We start from the raw sequence: 20046 nt of genomic DNA on the forward strand, positions 1-20046 counted from the left end.
TCGTTTAAATGCCACAGCCTACCTGAGCATTGTTTGTGACCATGTCCATCCCTTTATGACCACCATGTACCCATCCTCTGATGGCTACTTCCTGCAGGATAATGCACCATGTCACAAAGCTCGAATCATTTCAAATTGGTTTCTTGAACATGACAATGAGTTCACTGTACTAAAATGGCCCCCACAGTCACCAGATCTCAACCCAATAGAGCATCTTTGGGATGTGGTGGAACGGGAGCTTCGTGCCCTGGATGTGCATCCCACAAATCTCCATCAACTGCAAGATGCTATCCTATCAATATGGGCCAACATTTCTAAAGAATGCTTTCAGCACCTTGTTGAATCAATGCCACGTAGAATTAAGGCAGTTCTGAAGGCGAAAGGGGGTCAAACACAGTATTAGTATGGTGTTCCTAATAATCCTTTAGGTGAGTGTACATCTCGTTTGCAGAAGGTCATAACAGCAAAATGGTGTTCTACTGAGTACTAAAGATGCTTCCCATGAAGGGGTTGAATAATTTTGAGACTGCAGAAGTCATTAAAAGTTGCATTTTCAGTTGAATTTAGGGGAAACCACTTGCAACATTTGTTGTGTTGAGCTATTTCAATTACTTTAGTTGTTTGATTTGTTCATTGCAAACAGCTGAAAGTCTGTAAATTTAGCCAATAAACCTGATTTGCATCATGGGATTGAATAATTTCGATCACAACTGTATGAGCCCTCAAGTGCCAAAACTGGTAGTAATGTGCTAAACTAATCGAATCGAAAGCACTTTGACATACTTCAACACATCAACATACATCAACTTTGATTATTTATAAATTAAGTACTCACTCAAAGTTCTCATTTAATAGGAAATTTATTTTCACATGTCAGCAAAAACATTGTAGTGTTTAACACAGCTACACCTGAAAAGCATAAAACTAATCCAATGCTGTCGGCACAGTAATCTGCTTAAAATGGTGGAAAACCAGCAAAATCCCCAAATAAAGGAACTTTCTAAATGTTTTATACAATGTGCATATGACATAAACGTATAGGCCATCTACAAATGTATGACAAATGACCACAATATTTCCTTCTGTGAAAAATACATCTATCTGTGAGATAAAATAAATGTTTTGAGGGAAAAAAAGGACAAAAAGAGTATAAAGAGATTTTTTACCTCAGAAAAAATAGTTTAAGTAAATGCTTTTATTACAACAAAATATATCACAAAAGCATTATTAGAATTGCACCAACTCTGTTAAAACAGAGTTTCAAAAGCACATCGGGTAAGTGTTCTATATTATGTCATGAGAATCCTTTGACAAACAAGCTCTCTATACAAAATGTACATATATAAATTTGGCATTCAGTCTTAAAAAGTGATGTTTTACATATATATCTATGTATAATTTCATTTTTATAATCACCTTGCCCTCCTAACCGTAGTTACAGACTGATATTATTCATTTAAACCAAAGATGGTTTAAAAACTTCTCAGCAAGACACTCTGTATCACATAACAGATCATCAATTCTGGTCCTCCTTATTGATAAAAGGATGCCGACATTGATTCAGCACAGAAAATACTCAACTACAGCTAGTTTAACCAAAGCATTTTTACATGTAAAACCACATTCGAAGTCCATCGTCTCTGTGGATGTCAGAAAAAGGCAGCTGTTTGGTCTATTTAACTCCATTTGTTAAAACCCTTAAAGTCTCTTCGCATTGATGTCTGTCCTCAATGGTGCTTTAAAGCATTTCATCAGGTTTATGAATGCTTATTCCAGTATATACTTGTCTATCAGCATAATCTAGGCTTCTGTTTAAAGGCAGGCCTGCTGCACCTGTGTCAGAAGCTCCCCGAAGCGATCGAACAGGCCCTCTACCCATGTCCTGTTGCCCATGCAAGTCTGGACCGTCTCCTCCTGCCCCAGGTCTTTACCTCGCGACTTCAACAACTGAATCTGGGATATGAGAGAGAATCACAGTGCATCAGTCTTGTAAACACAAAGACGATTTTAACATTTTATAAAGAAAATAAAGGGTTTCGAGTGGTTGTTGGGTCGTAGCAATCAGATTCGAACCTGGATCTCCCATATGAGCACCACAGCTCAACATGGAGCACATGTGTTACGCGCCGGATGTTCCCAAAGCCCCTTAGACATAAATATTTCAATAATTTAATGACACATTCGCATGTTCATGGTTCTGTGATGTTGGTTAAAGGGATAGTTCAACCAAAAATATACAATTCTGTCATTAATTACTCGCCCTCATGTCGTTCCAAACCCGGAAGACTTTTGTTCATCTTCAGAACACAAATGAAGATCTTTTTGATGAAATCTGAGAGCTTTCTGTCCCTCCGTTGACAGCTACACAACTGACACTTTGACGCTTCAAAAAGTTCATAAAGAGATCGTAAAACTAATTCATATGAATTGAGCGGTTTAGTCCAACATTTCTGAAGAGACTCAATCATTTTATATGATGAACAGATTGACTTGAGTTTTTTATTCACATTTTAACATTGATCAGCGAACATCAACAGAAGCTCAACTGAACCTGCTTGACGTGCAAGAACAAACCTCATTGGTTCTTGCTGAAGCTCAAACGTGATGCGTAACACGAGAATGAACCTCATTGGTTCTTGCAGAAGCTCAAACGTGATGCGTAACACGGGAATGAACCTCATTGGTTCTTGCTGAACCTCAAATGTGATGCGTATCACGAGAATGAACCTAATTGGTTCTCGCACTTCAAACGAACACGCTTGAGCTTCCGTTTACCACAACTAATGTATGAGTTGATGAATGTTTATATGTGAATAAAAGCCTAAATTCAATTGTAGCTGTCAATGGAGGGACAGAAAGCTCTCAGATTTAATCAAAAAGATCTTCATTTGTGTTCTGAAGATGAACGAAAGTCTTACGTGTTTGGAAACGACATGAGGATGAGTAATTAATGACCACATTTTTGGGTGAACAAACCCTTTAACGGTCACATGACATGCAAGTAAACTGATAAAATATTGATTATTTTTATTTTTATTATTTTTATTTTATTTCTATACAGTGCTGCAAGTGTAGGGCTTGTTTAAATATATTATAGTTGTAAATTACAATTGTCCTATAAAATAAATGTAATATTTTATAATATTTTACACTGCAAGTTACAATACAAACATTTATGCTTTAAAGTCGGCGTGAAACTAAAGTTGCGATAGGCTTTTTTTCATTTATTGTGGCGAAAATTATTTCTAAACAGAAAAAAAAAGTAGGGTGGGTCTTGATTTTGTTCATGGGGAATTGATTGGATGGTTGTGATTTGCTATTGGTCGACCTTCTGTGAGTGACAGGTTTCCCCACCCCACACCAGTAAATAAGTCATCAGAGAAGAGAAGAGATGCCGCTGCAAGAAGGAGGGGAAGTTATTTTGATTAAAGATTATGAGGACTTAATGAGATTATGGGGAATATTTGTACAAAAAAAATGACGTGCACAGACTTAACTTTCAACTGTTCAAATGGTCAAGTTGGAATACTGGTGAAATGGTGAAACTTCTATCCCAAAATGTTGGAAACTGTGTGAATGTGCAAATAAAGTGAACCAAATGCACATTGTGTTTCCAAAATGCAATGTTAAACTGGTTGGAGATGGAGTTTACTGAGAACCGAGATGCAACAGACTATAAAGCTTATTCAAATCGCAGCCTTTGATTTGATAATTGCACCAAGCTATATCACAGTTTTAGTTTTATTTTCAGTTATTTTATTTTGTTTGCATTTTACCTTAGATTTAATAAGTCATCAACTTCAACATCACCCATTTGGAAAACCCAGCACTAGGTCAATGTTCAGGTCTTATATTGAATAAGCAAACAGAGTGAGTATTTTACCAGAGGATAAAACAAGACACATCAGAGCTGATACTGATATGAACACTGCCAGTCAAAACAAGATTCCTTCAAAGATTCCTAGAGCTTGTCAGCAAGGACTAGTAGATTGGTTATCCTTCCAAAAACTCACACAAACAAACACATTGACTCCTCACCTCCTCCATACACATCAGGTATGTGTGGTACTTATAGTGTTGTAGAGAGTGGTATAGAGAAAACCACTTCGTCTTCTGCTGATCCACTGTGTATTCCTGATCGAGTGGGAAAAACAGAGAAGTAAAGACTTTAACCGTGCATCGAAAGTGATCTACAAGCCAGTATGGTATACCTCCTAGTGGTCGAAACATTAAACTAGTTGGTATCAGGATATTTGGCATTGGCAACACTAGACTACTAGACCTGGAATACTCACCAAGGGAAGTTTGCTGGGGGATTTCGAGGGCTTCATGGTTTTCCTGTTGTAAGCCCTCCCACTTAACCTTACTTTAAAAACGGGAGTCTCGCAGTCTGCTTTCAGCTCGGTGACCACGGACAGCTCAGGAAAGCTGTCTAATGCATTCTGCCAGATAAAATAACATGCAAGAGAATGTATTATGCAAATACAGTGACTATGTTTACATGCACAGATTTACATTAGTTCTATCTTCTTTAGTACTAATCAATTTAATCTGACTTTCTCACTATATATGCATCACATATATTCTGAACAAAATGCGTGTGAAGAGCAGCACTTTCTTTCACCGGCTGTGTCAGAGTCATGATCAAGTCGGCTAACTAAAGAATTCAGATATTTGATCATTTTGCCTTTCTAGTAGGGATGTTTAAAGTTGCCGGGTTGACTAAATGACTAGTCAAATAGTTGGTTTAAAGGAAGCCATGTAGTTTGGCTAGTTTAGGGTCATGCTCACCAGATGCATCCCATCTGAAAAAAAAAAATTACAGGAAAGCCTTTTTCTCATGTTGCTAACTTTACTTTTGAAGTCAGCATTGGACAGCAAGCCTCCCGTGGACAGGTGTTGAAAATTAGCATGTGTGCTATAACACTCATACTAATACATATGGTTCGTCCTATGTCCATGTCAAATAAAATCAATTCAATCAATTAATTGAAAATTCTATATTTTAATTGATGTTATAAGAAAGTGACATTTGAAGGTCAAGTATGGTAACCCATAATTGGAATTTGTCCTATGCATTTAACCTATCCAAGTTAGTGAAAATTACCTCGTCATTTTTTTATAATAATTCCAGTGAAAACGACAGACTTCTGTCTGGTGACGTAAGCAGGACTTCTCCAATAGGGATGGGCACATTGATACAGCAGTATCCATTTACTCACAAGCTACTTATTTGGTATTGATTCCTTTAAAAAAACATCAATATTAAAATTATATTAATACAAAATGTCAGTTTCTGAAACAATATCAAATGTTTTCAGTACTTTTTCTAATGATTGTGCCAAAACCCACCTGACATATTTAGCTGGCCTGTATCACATGACTATGAGAAGTGAGCGAGCAGCGGAAATTGAATACCATTTTATTAAGAAATCTTTAAAGAAAGTGCATGTTCAATGTTGTTGGTATTTTAGTTTAATTTATTCATATTTATATTGTAATAAATTATATTATTATTATTATTTAATCACAATATTTATACACCTATTGGTATGAAATGTTTTACTTAATTGTGCTCATATTTGCTCTTGTAATAAATGTATTAATGCAGACTAATGTCATATGACCGACACATGTAATGTGTAATAATCTTTTTTTCTTTTTTTTTTTATTAAAATTATTTTGAAAAATCACATTCCATGAAATGAAATAATCAGTATCGATATTGGTATTGTTATTATCAGACCCGCAAGAGATGAAAAAAATCCCTGTAGGGGGTCTGGGGGCATCATCACTTTAAAATAATGATTTTAACAATGCTTTCTGGTGCAAACTGACATGAAAATAAAAGGAAACGATAAAAATAAACGGTTCACTACTTTTACATATCTAAATTGAATACATTATCAGTATCGTTTAGAAGTATCTATTTTTAATAAACCTTAACCCAAATAAGTGAGCAGAGAAATCGATACAATTATCCTACCTGACGCTGATATTAAAATGGGCAGTCTTCACAGTTTCTGCGATTTGGCTCTATTTATTAATTGTATAATTACATTTTTTCATCAGATATCATCCATATAGAAATGAAATTAAAGCATAGAAAAGATTGGTGGGCAAACAGGTGCTCAGGTAGGTCAAAAAAAATGTAGGTCACAAATTTCTTTTACGTCCTCTACGAAAACTAGACCCGGAATAGGGATTTATATTAACTCTTCCCTACTTTAAATAACGACAACGGAATCAAATCCAAACAATACTAAAGATACAAAATAGGAAACAGTAAAAAAAAGAGAAAAAGACAATTAGTCCCAGTTTCCAATGTGATTATTACTGTGAGTTGAAGCAGGACTCTGGGAAACGGTGACTCGTGACTCACTTTGAAGACCTGACCCATGCGCAGTTTGGGCAGCAGTCTCCGCCTGTTGTCTGTGATCATCCCATCCACCCTCTTCATGTGCGGCAGCAGCAGCTCGTCTGAATGCAGGACCAGATCAACCACAAAGGTCAGCTTCACCATCTGCCACTTATTAACACTCCTGTTACAAACCAGACAGAACTTCTCACCGTTCTCTCGCTCAAGCGCGTTCATGACATCCGTGTCCAGGGCGACGCTGATCAGCAGCTCTACGAAGCTCTTAAAGGTCTCCTTCATCGTTCTGGTGTTCAGGAAACGGGAAGCGAACGGAACCGGAGGCGTAAACTCTGAAAACCAGAGATGGGATTGGACAAAGCATGAGTGTGGGACAACAGCAACAGACAGATTGATATTCCCTCATGAGATATTATATTGCAGAAACATGGAATAGCAAAATATTAGCCAGTGCAAACTGAATTATTTTGTTTAAATCAATCTAATTTGAAGGCAGCACTTTCCCATTTAAAATAAATGTCAGCAATTTAAAAAAAATATCTGATGCTATTATTACATACACACACACACACATATACACACACACACACACATATATATATATATACACACACACACACACACATATATATATATGAAGAGTTCAGATGCAAAAGCCTCTAAATGCCATCTGAAATTTTCTAATATAATGATCATTTTTATCAAGCTCGTATATTTAAATTCAATAATTTCACTTAAATGGCAATGAAGATTACCTATTAATTGTCATTTAAGTGAAATCACTGAACTTAAACATACAAGCTTGATAAAAATGATCATTCTAGAAGAAAATTTCAGATGGCATTTAGAGGCTTTTGCATCTGAACTCTTCATATACACACACACATATATATATACACACACACACACATATATATATATATATATATATATATGTGTGTGTGTGTGTATATATATATATATATATATGTGTGTGTGTGTGTGTATGTTTGTATGCATGTATATATATATATATGTGTGTGTGTGTGTGTGTGTGTGTGTGTGTGTGTGTATGTATGTATATATATATATATATATATATATATATATATACACACACACACACATATACACACACACATATATGGTTGTAACTGATATATTCAGTTTTATCACTTTTTATTAATACAAGGTGAGTTGAATTTTCTGTAAGATTGACACACTTGTTGGTACACAAAATAAGTACTATAAAATTAAACTTACTAAAATATATAATAATTTATTTTTAATAGTATTTACTGATATTTTAGATTTTGTAGAAAATGTCACTGAACATATTTTTGCCGTGTTCCCGTTGTATTTACACAGCTTTATCCAGAAGATGTCCTTAGTGAGTAGTAGTTTTGAGCTCTTCAAAAAAAGTGAATAATGTTTTTTCCGAAACAATTGGTTCAATTAAAAGCATGCTTTTCCCATCATTGATGTGCACACATCTAGGCACACATCTGTCACGTGTCTCACCGTCATCCTCACTCACAGCCTCTGGTGAGGAGTCGGAGGGAGATGTCGTGAATTCCTCTTTCCATTTCTTTCTCTTTTTGGGTGGCGGTTCAGCCTTGGCTTTCGTCTGCTTGGGTCTGGGTTTAGACAGAGCTTTCTGTTGTGTCGTTTTCTGCGTGGGAGAGTCCGACACAGTCACTGCAGTGAATCGTTGGGCCAGAAGAGCTTTAGCCTGAGAGCCTCTGGGAAAAACATACATCACAGATAAATGAATTAGTCACTTCTGGAGTCTAATATGTACATTATCAATAGCGTAGCTAATGGAACGGTTCTGACCGAAACCAAAATCCTGTGAATATTGTGCTAGATGGCTGGAATAGAGTAATGTGTGGGATCAGTTTGATGTTGGAGATTTCAAACAAACTGGCAGGAGACTGATGTACTATGGAAAAATATTTGGCTGAGTGGGATTGCACAATAGAGGCCTGTGGCTCAGCTTGACATTTTAGAGAAGAATAGGAAAAACATGATTGCTAACTCATCTGAGCTATTTTCGTTATGCGATTCATTTATATATTTACATAGGGGTTACACACAGGACACATTCTTGTGTTCAAAGACAATTAGGTGAGGCCAAAGTCTCTTTAAAGTTGTAATGAAAAAGAATGATTGGAGAAGTCCTGCATATGTCACCAGAGAGAAGTCTGTTGTTTTCACCAGAAGATCCAGTTATGACATTTTGATTACACATTACAAGGTCAAAAAAAGTTTAAAATGAAACAAGTGCACAGATGAATTATTCACAATAAACTTAATAGCTGAATTCACGCTAATAGAGTGAGGCAGATACGGCCTGTACCTCATTGAATGCATGGGCTTGCATCGTGGTTTCCTACTGCAAACCCGAACATACTCCCGCTTGTTGACAGTGTCAAGAAATTTGACATGTACTCTCCTGTACATGGACTTCGCATCACCAAAGTACCCCAAATACTGTAAAGAGTATATGACACTGAGTGTTGTTCACAGCATTTTGATATATACACTGGAAGCTACTAGGGGTGTAACGGTTCAAGTTACTCACGTTTCGGTATAGTTCAGTGTGTGCTAAGTTCAGGGAAAAAAGGACTACTGTACTGTCAAATAAAAATTAAGGAAATAAGAACAAATAATCAAACTACAAGCAACAGCACAAATAAATACATTAGAGAAAAGATACAAATGAAATAAAGGTTGCTTTTAAGGTTTTTTAGGTATCTAACGGTAGTTTTCAGGTAGAAAAATTGAATGAAGTAAACAAATGTAAAACAACATTGCATATAATCTTCACTGTATGAATTAAATAAGGATCAATCATTTTTAAAGTTACAAAAGCTATTCAGTCAATAGCAGGGAGTGATTTTCTTGTCTTTTGTTGTTTGATTAACATTAAAAACACAGACAGCTGCAGGAATATTAGGCTGCTGTCACTTTAAGAGCTGCACGGATCCAAGACACTGATAATGAACACATGCGTTGTCTTTCTCAAATGTATATGTTCACTTAAAGGGATACTCCACTTTAAAATGAAAATGATGTCATCATATACTCACCCTCATGTTGTTTCAAACCTGTATGAATTTCTTTCTTCTGCTGAACAGACAGGAAGATATTTAGAAGAATATCAGTAACCAGACAGTTTCTGGTACCATTGACCTCATTAGTTGGAAAAAATATATACTATGGAAGTCAATGGTACCAGAAACTGTCTGGTTACTGATATTCTTCTAAATATCTTCCTGTCTGTTCAGCAGAAGAAAGAAATTCATACAGGTTTGAAACAACATGAGGGTGAGTATATGATGACAGAATTTTCATTTTAAAGTGGAGTATCCCTTTAAGACATAACCTACTATGTTTGCTAAGATACTCGCCAAGACGGGCATGTTGACAATTTTTGTGTGTATTTGTCCACTTAAGCACAAGACTTGAAAGAGAACTCAATATTTGCTCGTTGTCTGAGAAGATGAGTGCACTTGAATGTTTCAATTGGCCAGGCTTAAATGAGTTTAGTTTAAACACAGATAGCAACGTGTGCTGTTCAGGTCTCGCACCCGGGTGATGACGGCGTAAATGACTGGTCATATTAAAGAATACGGCACTCGCGTTGAACAAAGTTTATGGGAAGACAGAAAGCATTTCCATCAACAGAAACATACATTAGTCTAACTCTATCTGTTTTTACCACATTATAAACGAGTAAGCGTCGTTAGATTTGAGATTAAAGTGCGTGCCGAACTGTACGGTTACGATTTTTTACCGAGAACCGTTACACCCCTAGTTACACATACATATATTGTTTTGTATAGACACTTACACTGTTGGTGGCAAAGAACACTCGTTTCCCGTCCCTGAGCTCAGGTACAAACTTCTGCAGCAGGGCTTTCTGGACCTTCCAGATGGCTGGTGGTTCAACCCCAGCAATCATTGTGATCTACACCCAAAACACACATCAAAGGCTTACAGAGACAAAGGGATTGATGAAACACAGTCAGGCGGTCTGCGCTATGTCTCATATATTTGACAGGAGGTTGGTGAAAACATCACAAACTGCTCAGCAACAACAGATACGTCACATAATGTAATTTTAACAATTTAGAGTCAACATGAAACGGCATTAACAACCCATTTTACTTCCATAATATGAATTATTTTGGAAGCAAATAGAATGAAGGGTGGTTGTTCCATTAGTTCAGTTGGTTCAAGTTAACCAGTAGCCTGTGCATCCTAGGTGAGAGGGTTACGAAGGCAGGCATTTTTTTCATTGTAATAATGTCCAGAATAGATGCTAGAAGACATTGTCGCACTCCAAATTGATTATTTGGAGTGTATTTTTTTTGCATATTTGTAATATCTATATTATTTGCAGCAGTTGTATATTGGTAATGTTCTGTGCCATACATGTAACACTGTACCATATACCCTTAAAGCTACACTGTGTAGGATTTTCTCCCATCTAGCGGTGAAATTGTTTATGACTACCAACTGAATATTACTTTCTAGCCCCTCCCATTCCGAGGGCGTTTTAACTCCTACGGTGGCCGTATTATTACAAATCTGCCGGCAGTCGTGAGTAATCTCCCCCTCGCATTCGTCACGGTGCCACTGAGTGTAAAAATGCGAAAGGCTAAGCTTGAATTTCCAGGTATGTCCCTCTTTGTCTAATGTATTTTCAAGATGGATGTGCAACATGGCTTATACACTTACGAGAATACTTAATTAGTTGGTTGAAGTGATTACACATTAATGAGAATGAATAATTTTGAAGGAACAAAAATCTACTTAAAATATTACACAGTGTAGCTTTAAATAGAGCACTATTTGAGGGGACCATTTGTAGTGGTGTCCGAAACCACAGTGGATGTTATCGAGGGCACTCATTCAATCTCAAAATGAACCGCAATAATGAGTGTACAACTGATGTGCGCTCAACGGCTAGAGAATACCCATAACGCACTGTGAGAGTCGTGCGGTAAATTAATTCACACGCCTGACCAGAAGATGGTGCCGCAGCTGAATTAACTATACATCCATTAATTTTACAAGCCGCCGGTCCAATGTGGGTACAGCGTACTATCATACTTTGATTATTAAATAGTTTAATTAAGGCTTTAAAAGGTTAAAGATAAATCTTTTCATTTTACTACTGGAGCAGCCAGTTTTCTAAGTGTCAAATGATTATTAAAAATGATTAAACAGCCCTTCCAGCGCATTGAGTGTTTGAATTCACTCACTCGTTTTCATTCACTCCTTCAAGTGGACTATATTAGTGGAGTCATGTAGGGAATAGTGAATGAGGGTATAGGGAGCGATTTTGAACAGAGCCTTTGAGTTCTACTCTTGCTAACTGAATCCAGCTGATTATCCATAATTTGTAATCTAAAAAGAAAAGGGTGAATGTTTGTTGTAATGTGACACAATGTGCTGAAATCTCTACTCGTGCTTGTCTGACTTTTTATTAACTTGAACCTTTTTGCTTCATGCAGTTTATAAAATAAAATATTTGCGCTAGACTTTCTCTAGTCTGGACTGAATTCAGTGTGTGGTTAGCTTTTTTGTTTGTTTGTTTGTTCAGAATAAATTGTGCACAATAAGACCAGTAACATGTAAGTGTTGATTTCATGCTGACTTGTATAAATAAATGGCACAAAAAGCACATCTCAGCATACCTCCATCCTTTCAATGTCCTCATTCCTAACCACAAACTCATCTCGCTCCCGGTACATGCCCTCCCCTCCACTATCTGACAGCTCCTCGTCCATCAGACCCTCGATAGCAACAGCGGTCAGTTGGACAGCTAGCTTGTCTGGAGGCACATCCTTCACCAGCTCCTCTGCAGACATCTTCTGTACAGCCTTCGGTTGCTCCTGTGGCTTGGCAACTATAGGCTGTGTGCTGGAGGCCTGAAGTTGCTTAGGATTGTCACCTAAACATATGTTGTGTTGAAACAGGAGAAGATTAACTAGGCTTGTCATAATACCTAAATTTCAGTTTCTCAATAATAATGATTAATTTACAAAATAGAATACTATAGCAACATGCTTTACCTTTACATATAGTCCTTGAAGCTATCCTAAATATTATATTATAATATAATGACCTGGGCGCATAATGCAATATTAAATATTAAAGAAAATGTCTTCAAAAAGGGAGCTTCCATACCCAACTTCTGCTTTTTTTCTGAGGGCTCATCTAAAGATGAAAGCGCAGAAGTGATGCTCTTTTGCAGATCCTGGTTTTTCCCCACTGAATCATCTTCGTCAGAGGAAAAGGATGGCAGTGTTTCCAGGTTCCTCTGGAGCTCTTCATCAAGTCGCTTTGTAGGAATGACACTATGAGGGTCTGGAGATATCAATGGGGTTGAAGGAAGGGGAGGTTTAAAAGGAATAAGTAATGGATTAGGAGGCCTCTTGGAGGTCGAAGGCTTTCTGGTGCGACTGGGTGACCGTATTGGCGGAGATGATAGGTTTTGTCTGGAACCGGATTTAAGGAAGTCCAGGAAAGAGCCCAAGAATCCAATTTTAACCTCTGGCTGTTTTTCTTCAACCTCTCTTAACTTCTGACGCATCCTCTCCTGCTGTTGGAAGCTGTCATGGGAAATCTCTGAGGTGGAAGTTGAACTTGCCTCACTGGCACGTGAATTCTGGCGCTTAACTTGTGTGCTTTTCTTCTGAGATTTGGATTGACCATTTTCATCTTCAACAGATTGCTTAGATGAACCCTTCGATCTGGATCGTTTTTTTGGAAGGCCATCAGTAGGATGCTGAATAAGACTGTCATTGTTTTTAAGGCCTTTCGATCCCTTCAGCTGGCTTATATTATTATTTGACACATTTTCAATATTCAGATGTCCTGACTGACTTTGTTCCTGGCCAGCCAACTGAAAGTCAGAGGAGGATGTATTACTAATAGCAAGTCCATTAGCATTCAAAGCAGATCCATTGCTAGAGTTAACAAAATGTCCTTTGGGTAACACATCATTCTTCTCATGAGCGTTTGCTACCTTGTCAGATATTTCTTGTGCAGAGTTGTTTCTTGCCACTGGTTGGTTATGAGAGTTTGAGAGCGTAAACACTTGGTGTCCCTCCGTTTCTTCTTTGGAGTATGTCGTTTGAGCACCAATTATAGTCATCGCTTGTGAGTTAGCGATTATCATATGCTGAGATGGGAAACTATTTAGTCTGTTCTCAGAGGACTGAAAATTGCACTTGGAATCTATAGAGTTGGCTACCGATGACATGTCGCCATCAGATGATGTGGATTTGACAAAATCCTGTGGTGTGACGCCACAGGCGGCTGCCGTAGCAGCAAGAATGTCATCGACATTTGAGAGGATGTTCCTCTCATCTGCCAATAGCATGGATTCAGGAAAGCATACAGAACTAAGAGTAAAGTTCTGCTTTGTGTCATGAGGATTTGAATGATTGAAGTTGTCTTTTTGTGTTGGGTCCTGTTTAGTGGACTCTGCCGAGTTGGGCACTTGGTGAGAGACAATTTGGTGGTTGTGACGCCCATTAACTGTCAAATTAACAGTGTCGCTGTTCATTTGGAGATATTGGACTGGTACGGACTGCATGTACATAGTCTGCTTGGGCTGATTCTGGCCTGAGGTGAGCACAGGCTGCTGCAGAACAATCATGTGAGAGGGATCGAGTAGCACTTGGGCACTGGGAACCCGGATGAACTGTGTTTGGTCCTCAGACAGCTGTCTGGGATCGCCCGGTTGAACTCGGATAATCTGACCCTGATGATTCTGCTGCTGAGATATGGACCCTTTCAGAACTAAAGTATGCTGTTTCAGCTGGTCGGCACTCAAGGGTGCATGGGTGGAGTGCATCAACAAAGGGTTACTCTTGGGGTCGGAGGGAGTATTGGCACTAGTAACAAGCTCCTTTGTGGTTTCCAAATGTGTAAGGATTTGCTCCTCAGATCGGGAGTTACTGCGAATTACACTTTGGGTGTTGTGCCTGTCTTCCATCTTTGAAACTACATAAATGTCATTTTTTGTGCTGTTCAGTGCTCCGATTTCAGTGGCTGAAAGGGTTTGGGGAGAGGTCCCCATAGATCCTTTCTGTAATGCCTGCACATCCTCAAGAGGAAGCTCTCCAGAGCTCTCTTTTGAGGAAAGAAAGATTCGTTCATCTTGCTGACGTGGTTTTAACTCAACTGAGGACTGGTCAGTTGGCAAGGCTTGGGTGTGGGTGGCAGGAGAGGCGGTTGATGACTGGACAGATACCAAGTACTTCTGCTGTAACAGGGCACTGTCTGTCTTGCTAACAGGGGACGACTGCATTAGGATGTAGTCCGGGCCTGGGTTAGCGGATGATATGCTTCGGGCACGGCTGGGTGAGAAAGAAGAGACAGAGGATAGGGACTGACTTGACACATAGTTCTGTGAAGGTATGCTAGCAGATGTTGGCCCCTGGGTATAGAAACTAATGGTTGGCAGGCCCTGAGAGTGGCTGGAAGAATAGTTTTGAGAAGGACTTCCCATGCAAAGAGTTTGCACTGGTGTCTCATACCCATCCCTGTTTCCCACATGTGGCAATTCCTGCTGCTGACTGGAGGAATAAACAAGAGACTGGCTCACAGATGTCTCAGCTTCAGATTGGCTAGTGTATGACAAGAGAGTCTTGTAAATGGAAGGAAGCTTCTCAGGCAAACTAGATGAGAAGGCCTGTGTTTGGCTCAGGTTGCTCGTCAGGCTTTGAGATGTGATATAAGCATGCGAGGCACTAACGGACACCAGGCTTGAAAGCTGCGTGGATGTGTATGGTTGTGATTGGCTAGCGATCACTGAACTTTGTTTCTGGGGTGAGGAAGAGTAGCTCGGCAACTGCAGGCCTGGAGAGCTTGTCTGGGCTTGAGTGTCTGTGTTCTCACTGGGATTTTGAGCTATTTTGGAAGAACCGTCTTTAACCTTTACTCCAGATGTGCTGGAAAACCCAGGGGAGGGGACAGAAGAAGCGTAGGCCTGAGTTTGCTGCAGTGCTGTATTAGAAGTCTTCTGTTGTGCAGTGCCGTTTAGGGGTGAAGGGTCACCCGCAGGACTGCAGGGTACAGGTGTGTGCGGGGAAAGGTCCTGTTGATATGAAATGTCATCCTCGTCATGCAGGTAACCCTGTAGGGAGTGCTGAGTACTGCTAGCCAGCTGCTCCTGGACTGGCTGGGTGCTAGAAGGCCGCTGATGGTGCTTGATCACACTACATTCACGTTGAAGTGCTCGTTCAATGGAGCCTGAGAAAACCGGGCCACCGTAAGGCTGAGGGGCCTGCTGGGAACTGCCCAAAGATGTGGACAGCAGACTGAACTGAGGCTGAAGGAGGTGTGGGGCTGACTCTTGTGCTGAGCGATACGTGGAGGACTGAGGTGGCAAGCCAACCCCTAGAGACGTACCACCAAAAGCAAGTGAAGTTGGCACAGTGTTCTGGGAGGATTTGAACTGGAGCAGAGGGTCATTAGGGGATAGCAGGCCATTCGAAGAGATGAAAGTGCTGTCCTGAACAGCAAGTGCTGATGTAGTGGTGAAACTTCTTGTAGGAAAGGCACTAGGGTGCTGGTAGGAGGAGAGCGCAGAAGGTGTTGGGAACGTTCCTGATGAATGCAGGGCTCCGGTGAGAAAAAGTTCTGTTGAAGTGTTTGCACCTGTAGCAGAAAAAATGTAAGTTTGATGAACTGCAGGTAGTTTTTAAATTACATGTCATCTCTAAATCAATTTACTTTTGCACTAAAATACCCCTTTGGTCTGTAACAACAACACTTAAGGGGGTCATACAATATAATTGAAGGATGGGACAGTGCAAAAAAGACAAAAAAGGTGCAGCCTATGCGTGAGTGCAGCAATGCGCTAATTGATTTCACATGCTAAGAGGGAGTTTACAAAAGAGTCTGGCAGCAAAAAAAAAAGAAAGTTGGGTGGTAAATGATCATGAACAACTAAATGATGACCTATTATACATAGAGCTTAAGAAAAACAACATTTTGTTTTATTTTAATAAAAAGAAAACACAATGATATGACCCCAACCCTAATTACCCATTAAGGATGACTGGCAAAAAGGATGATGGTGCAGCCAAAACTTCAGTGGTTCCTCTAAAACAGAGACTTAATGCATATTTACCTGTTTGCCAGGAGGGGCTTCTAAATGGAGGGAGAAGAGTAGAGCCAGCAGGTCCAGCCTGAAGGCCTCGGGATTCGATAGTGGAGAGGAAGTTCATGACTGATGATTCAGTAGTGTTGCTGCTGGCTGTGCTGTGCTGATTTGAGTCAAACACTCCTAAAAGAGAGAGATACCATACACAGATAACAGGCTGTCAGTGACTTAAAGGAGTGACTATATTTCGTTACAGCCTGAACCGTTTGCTCACCTGTGGGGTGGTGGGTGGTGGTAAACGTAGGCTGGTGAGTAGAGGCAAAGCTCTGCCGTTGGAGGATCTCAGAGTCCAATTGTGTAGAACCATAACTTGAACTATTAAAGTACAAATGTCACTTTTAGACAGTACACAAAAAAAAACTGACCACAACCTTTCACTGAGCTCACACAAAGATCTTTAATCTTCACATTAGACAGGCACATTTGTATACAGTCTCTTCACACGCAACCTATTCTTGAGGTTCTGTACACGTCACACGCAAACCAAACTCTTTAGTATAACAAAAACAAACTATTTTAAACATAATAGCAGACATCACACATGTTCTCTGTGAAGCAGCCTAGTTTGGTAGTAGTAGCCTTCATAATAGGCTGGTAGAAGTAGCATAGTTTGGGTAGTTATATGGTCTGCATATTTAAAGTGAATTATAAAAGTTCTCCGTCATAAATAAATAGCCATACTTCACAGCAAATGAGACAAAAAAAGTCACAAGCTACAAAGACTATAGAGTCCGGACAGAGAAAACACATGGAAAATATTTTAGTTGGTTTGTCTGGTATGATTGTAGCAAAGCCACATCTCTTGTTAAATAGAGGCAAGTCTGTCTACATAATATATTTTGCCAAATAAACATCTGCATAAGTAAATGTCACAGCTGGCAAGATTCATTTTTGAGTTTGTTTCCAAGCTGTTTTTGATGGCTTCAGTGTGGATGATTACATAAACTAACAGTGGAAATCCATCAGCTAGTTCTAGTCAGTTAAATTATCTATTTCAGTTAATAGTAGTCAGAAAACTCAAGTGGCAACACATCGCTGGAGAATCAGAAATATAAACAAGACTTTAGTGTCCATGACTGGTGTTTTACACTCGGATGTTTAATTATTGAAAGAGACAGCTGATCATTTTAACTAGTGAATCCAAACTACTACTGAACAGACTTCAGCTCCCACCAAGGATTTCGTTAGCCACCAGTCTAATATGCACAGGTAATATTTATCCGGAGGTTAATAATATATTTATTTATTTGTTCTCAATCCATGTTTTCTTAAGATAAAACACAAAATCTTGTTCTTTTTCACCAGCCATAAAATTAACGTGATTTCTGATGTATGGTGTCAATGTAAATTTCTACAGAACCATTCAAAACCATAAGTTAGAAGATGGGAACTTCAGATTTTTGAGTAAACCGAGCTCCCCGGGCAATTATTTGCATGCTAAGACAGTGTAATAAACTAACTGTCCCTGGTTCTGACTGCCACACCACCTGGTGCTTTTATTTCTTACAAGATAACATGCACTATTAGACGAGCAGGATTGTATATCATAACGAAACGCTTTATAAATGCATTCCTAATGCATTATAACACAGCTAATAAGTTATCATAATTGTAATCATAGTTATAAATAATACACTTAGGCCCGGTTTCACAGACAGGGTTTAGATTATTAAAGGTATAGCGGAGGATGTTTTACTTCCTGGTGGGTAGTCTAAACTATTGGTCCTCCTAATTGTCAATCATTCTGGTGAATCAATCAAACTTTTCAAAAAGTGGAGAGGGCGGGTCTTATCTAAAATTTGGAAAGATCCTCTGCTATACCTTTAAGCCAGGATTAGGCCTTAGTTCAATTAGGGCATTTAAGTAGCTTTTAGACATTTTCCTTAGGAAAAACACTACTGGTGTGCATCTTGAGACAAAACAATAGAATAGCAGTGACATATTTTAAGATATGTCAGTGCAAGTTGCTTTCAGTTAAAACATCTCAAACATGCATTTTAGTCTGGGACTAGGCTTAAGCATTGTCTGTGAAACCGGGGGAAACGTTATGTTTTCATGGTTTCCAAGTTGATGTGTTAGAAACATTTAGGTATGAAAAAACAGTAGTTGACAATGTTGCTTACAATGCAGTAAATAAAGACACTTCATGAGAATTTTCAAAAAAGATCACTAATTAATTCTAAGTGGGTCAGTTATAATGTTTTCTTGATGTTTGCTGCCTGTCCACAGTCAGACACAGGCCATGTCTAACTACTAACTAATGTCTGAATAACTACCCTGCCTAGCTTTTGTTTTTGCACTTAAATTAATTTTCCAGAACAGTTATACTGATTAAATGACTTGAAAGCTGTAGATCTGACATCACTGCTTGATAAACAGAAGCAATTTATGCATATAAATACGATGCATTGGCACCATACATGTGTAAATTAAGCTAATTAATGACAGACAGACCTAAATAAGACACTTTTGTGTAAAGTTGCAGACACGTGTTCTGCAACACTGATCGATCAATTGTTTACATGTCTGCAAACACACCGTGACTGCAGCGTACAAGTTACGAGAGACCAAGCTGACACAGTTCTTAACCTGCACTTTCTGATCAATCATGCACAAAAACATATACCATAGTGAATAATAACGAATTACGGTGTGAGTGCAGTGCGGATTGAAAGGTGATCAGTGATTTGAACACATTCATGAGATTTACAAAAATTATCACGGTGTATTACTGCACGAGTCCCTAAAGCTATAAACGCATTAGCTATATTAAAACTTCCTTTATATGTGTCTTGACACTTTTGCATGTGTGTTTGTTTCGCTAGGCCTTCCATCACCGGAGTTTTCTTCGGGAAGCGACCCGCCCTCTCGTACCTGGGTTTGTAGGCCCAGCCCGCGCTCTGAGCCGCCGCGCTGACCGGCTCTGTGAAGCTGGAGCTCGGGTAATTCCTCTCCATCATCCGCCTTGGATCGGGAATGACGCGCGTCCCCTGATACAGCTACACATTCAACCAAGCGTGACAAAATCACATATTCCTCCAAACGTTGTTGGCCCCGCGGTGATCCGAGCGCTGGTCCCGGGGGTCGGACGGCTGATTTGTGCTGTGGATTAATAAGCGCAGGGCGAGAATCACTGCTCGCGGCCCCCGAACACAATCACACAAGAGTCAGAAGCGCTGCTGCATCGAGTCCCCATATTGACGTTTTTCTCCCAAACATTCACTTCCGAGTTCCGACAAACTTTAGATGGAAGTTTTTTGCTTTTCTCCCCCCTCTGTCTCTTTCTCTCTCTCTCTCTTCACACACACACACACGCGCGCGCGCAGCGTGTATCCCTGTGGAGACTTGCATCTATTGTTGCAAACATTAATATGGTTCCACTTTATAAACTGTGTGCTGTCTTTAACTACTATGTACTAACATTTAAATGAATAATTTGCACTTATTGTGTACACATAGCCTATTTTTTCATTATTCATATTTATTTTTAATTCTTGCA

At 39.1% G+C, this 20046-nt stretch overlaps 1 protein-coding gene across 1 annotated transcript; it reads right to left on the bottom strand.

Moving 5' to 3' along the window:
* Positions 1-841: 841 nt before the first annotated feature.
* Positions 842-19966, bottom strand: qser1 (glutamine and serine rich 1). Its single transcript, XM_082182139.1, has 13 exons — positions 19422-19966; positions 16762-16862; positions 16515-16670; positions 12557-16039; positions 12064-12320; positions 10212-10328; positions 8715-8848; positions 7877-8097; positions 6571-6708; positions 6383-6480; positions 4296-4442; positions 4039-4134; positions 842-1953 (listed from the first exon to the last, which is right to left on the bottom strand). The coding sequence occupies exons 1-13, from the start codon at positions 19505-19507 to the stop codon at positions 1813-1815; spliced, it is 5175 nt and encodes a 1724-aa protein (XP_082038265.1). The 5' UTR covers positions 19508-19966; the 3' UTR covers positions 842-1812.
* Between the last annotated feature and the right edge of the window lie 80 nt (positions 19967-20046).

Source organism: Leuciscus leuciscus (genome assembly GCF_965113295.1).
Source record: "Leuciscus leuciscus genome assembly, chromosome: 10".
Classification (NCBI taxonomy): Eukaryota; Metazoa; Chordata; class Actinopteri; order Cypriniformes; family Leuciscidae; genus Leuciscus; species Leuciscus leuciscus.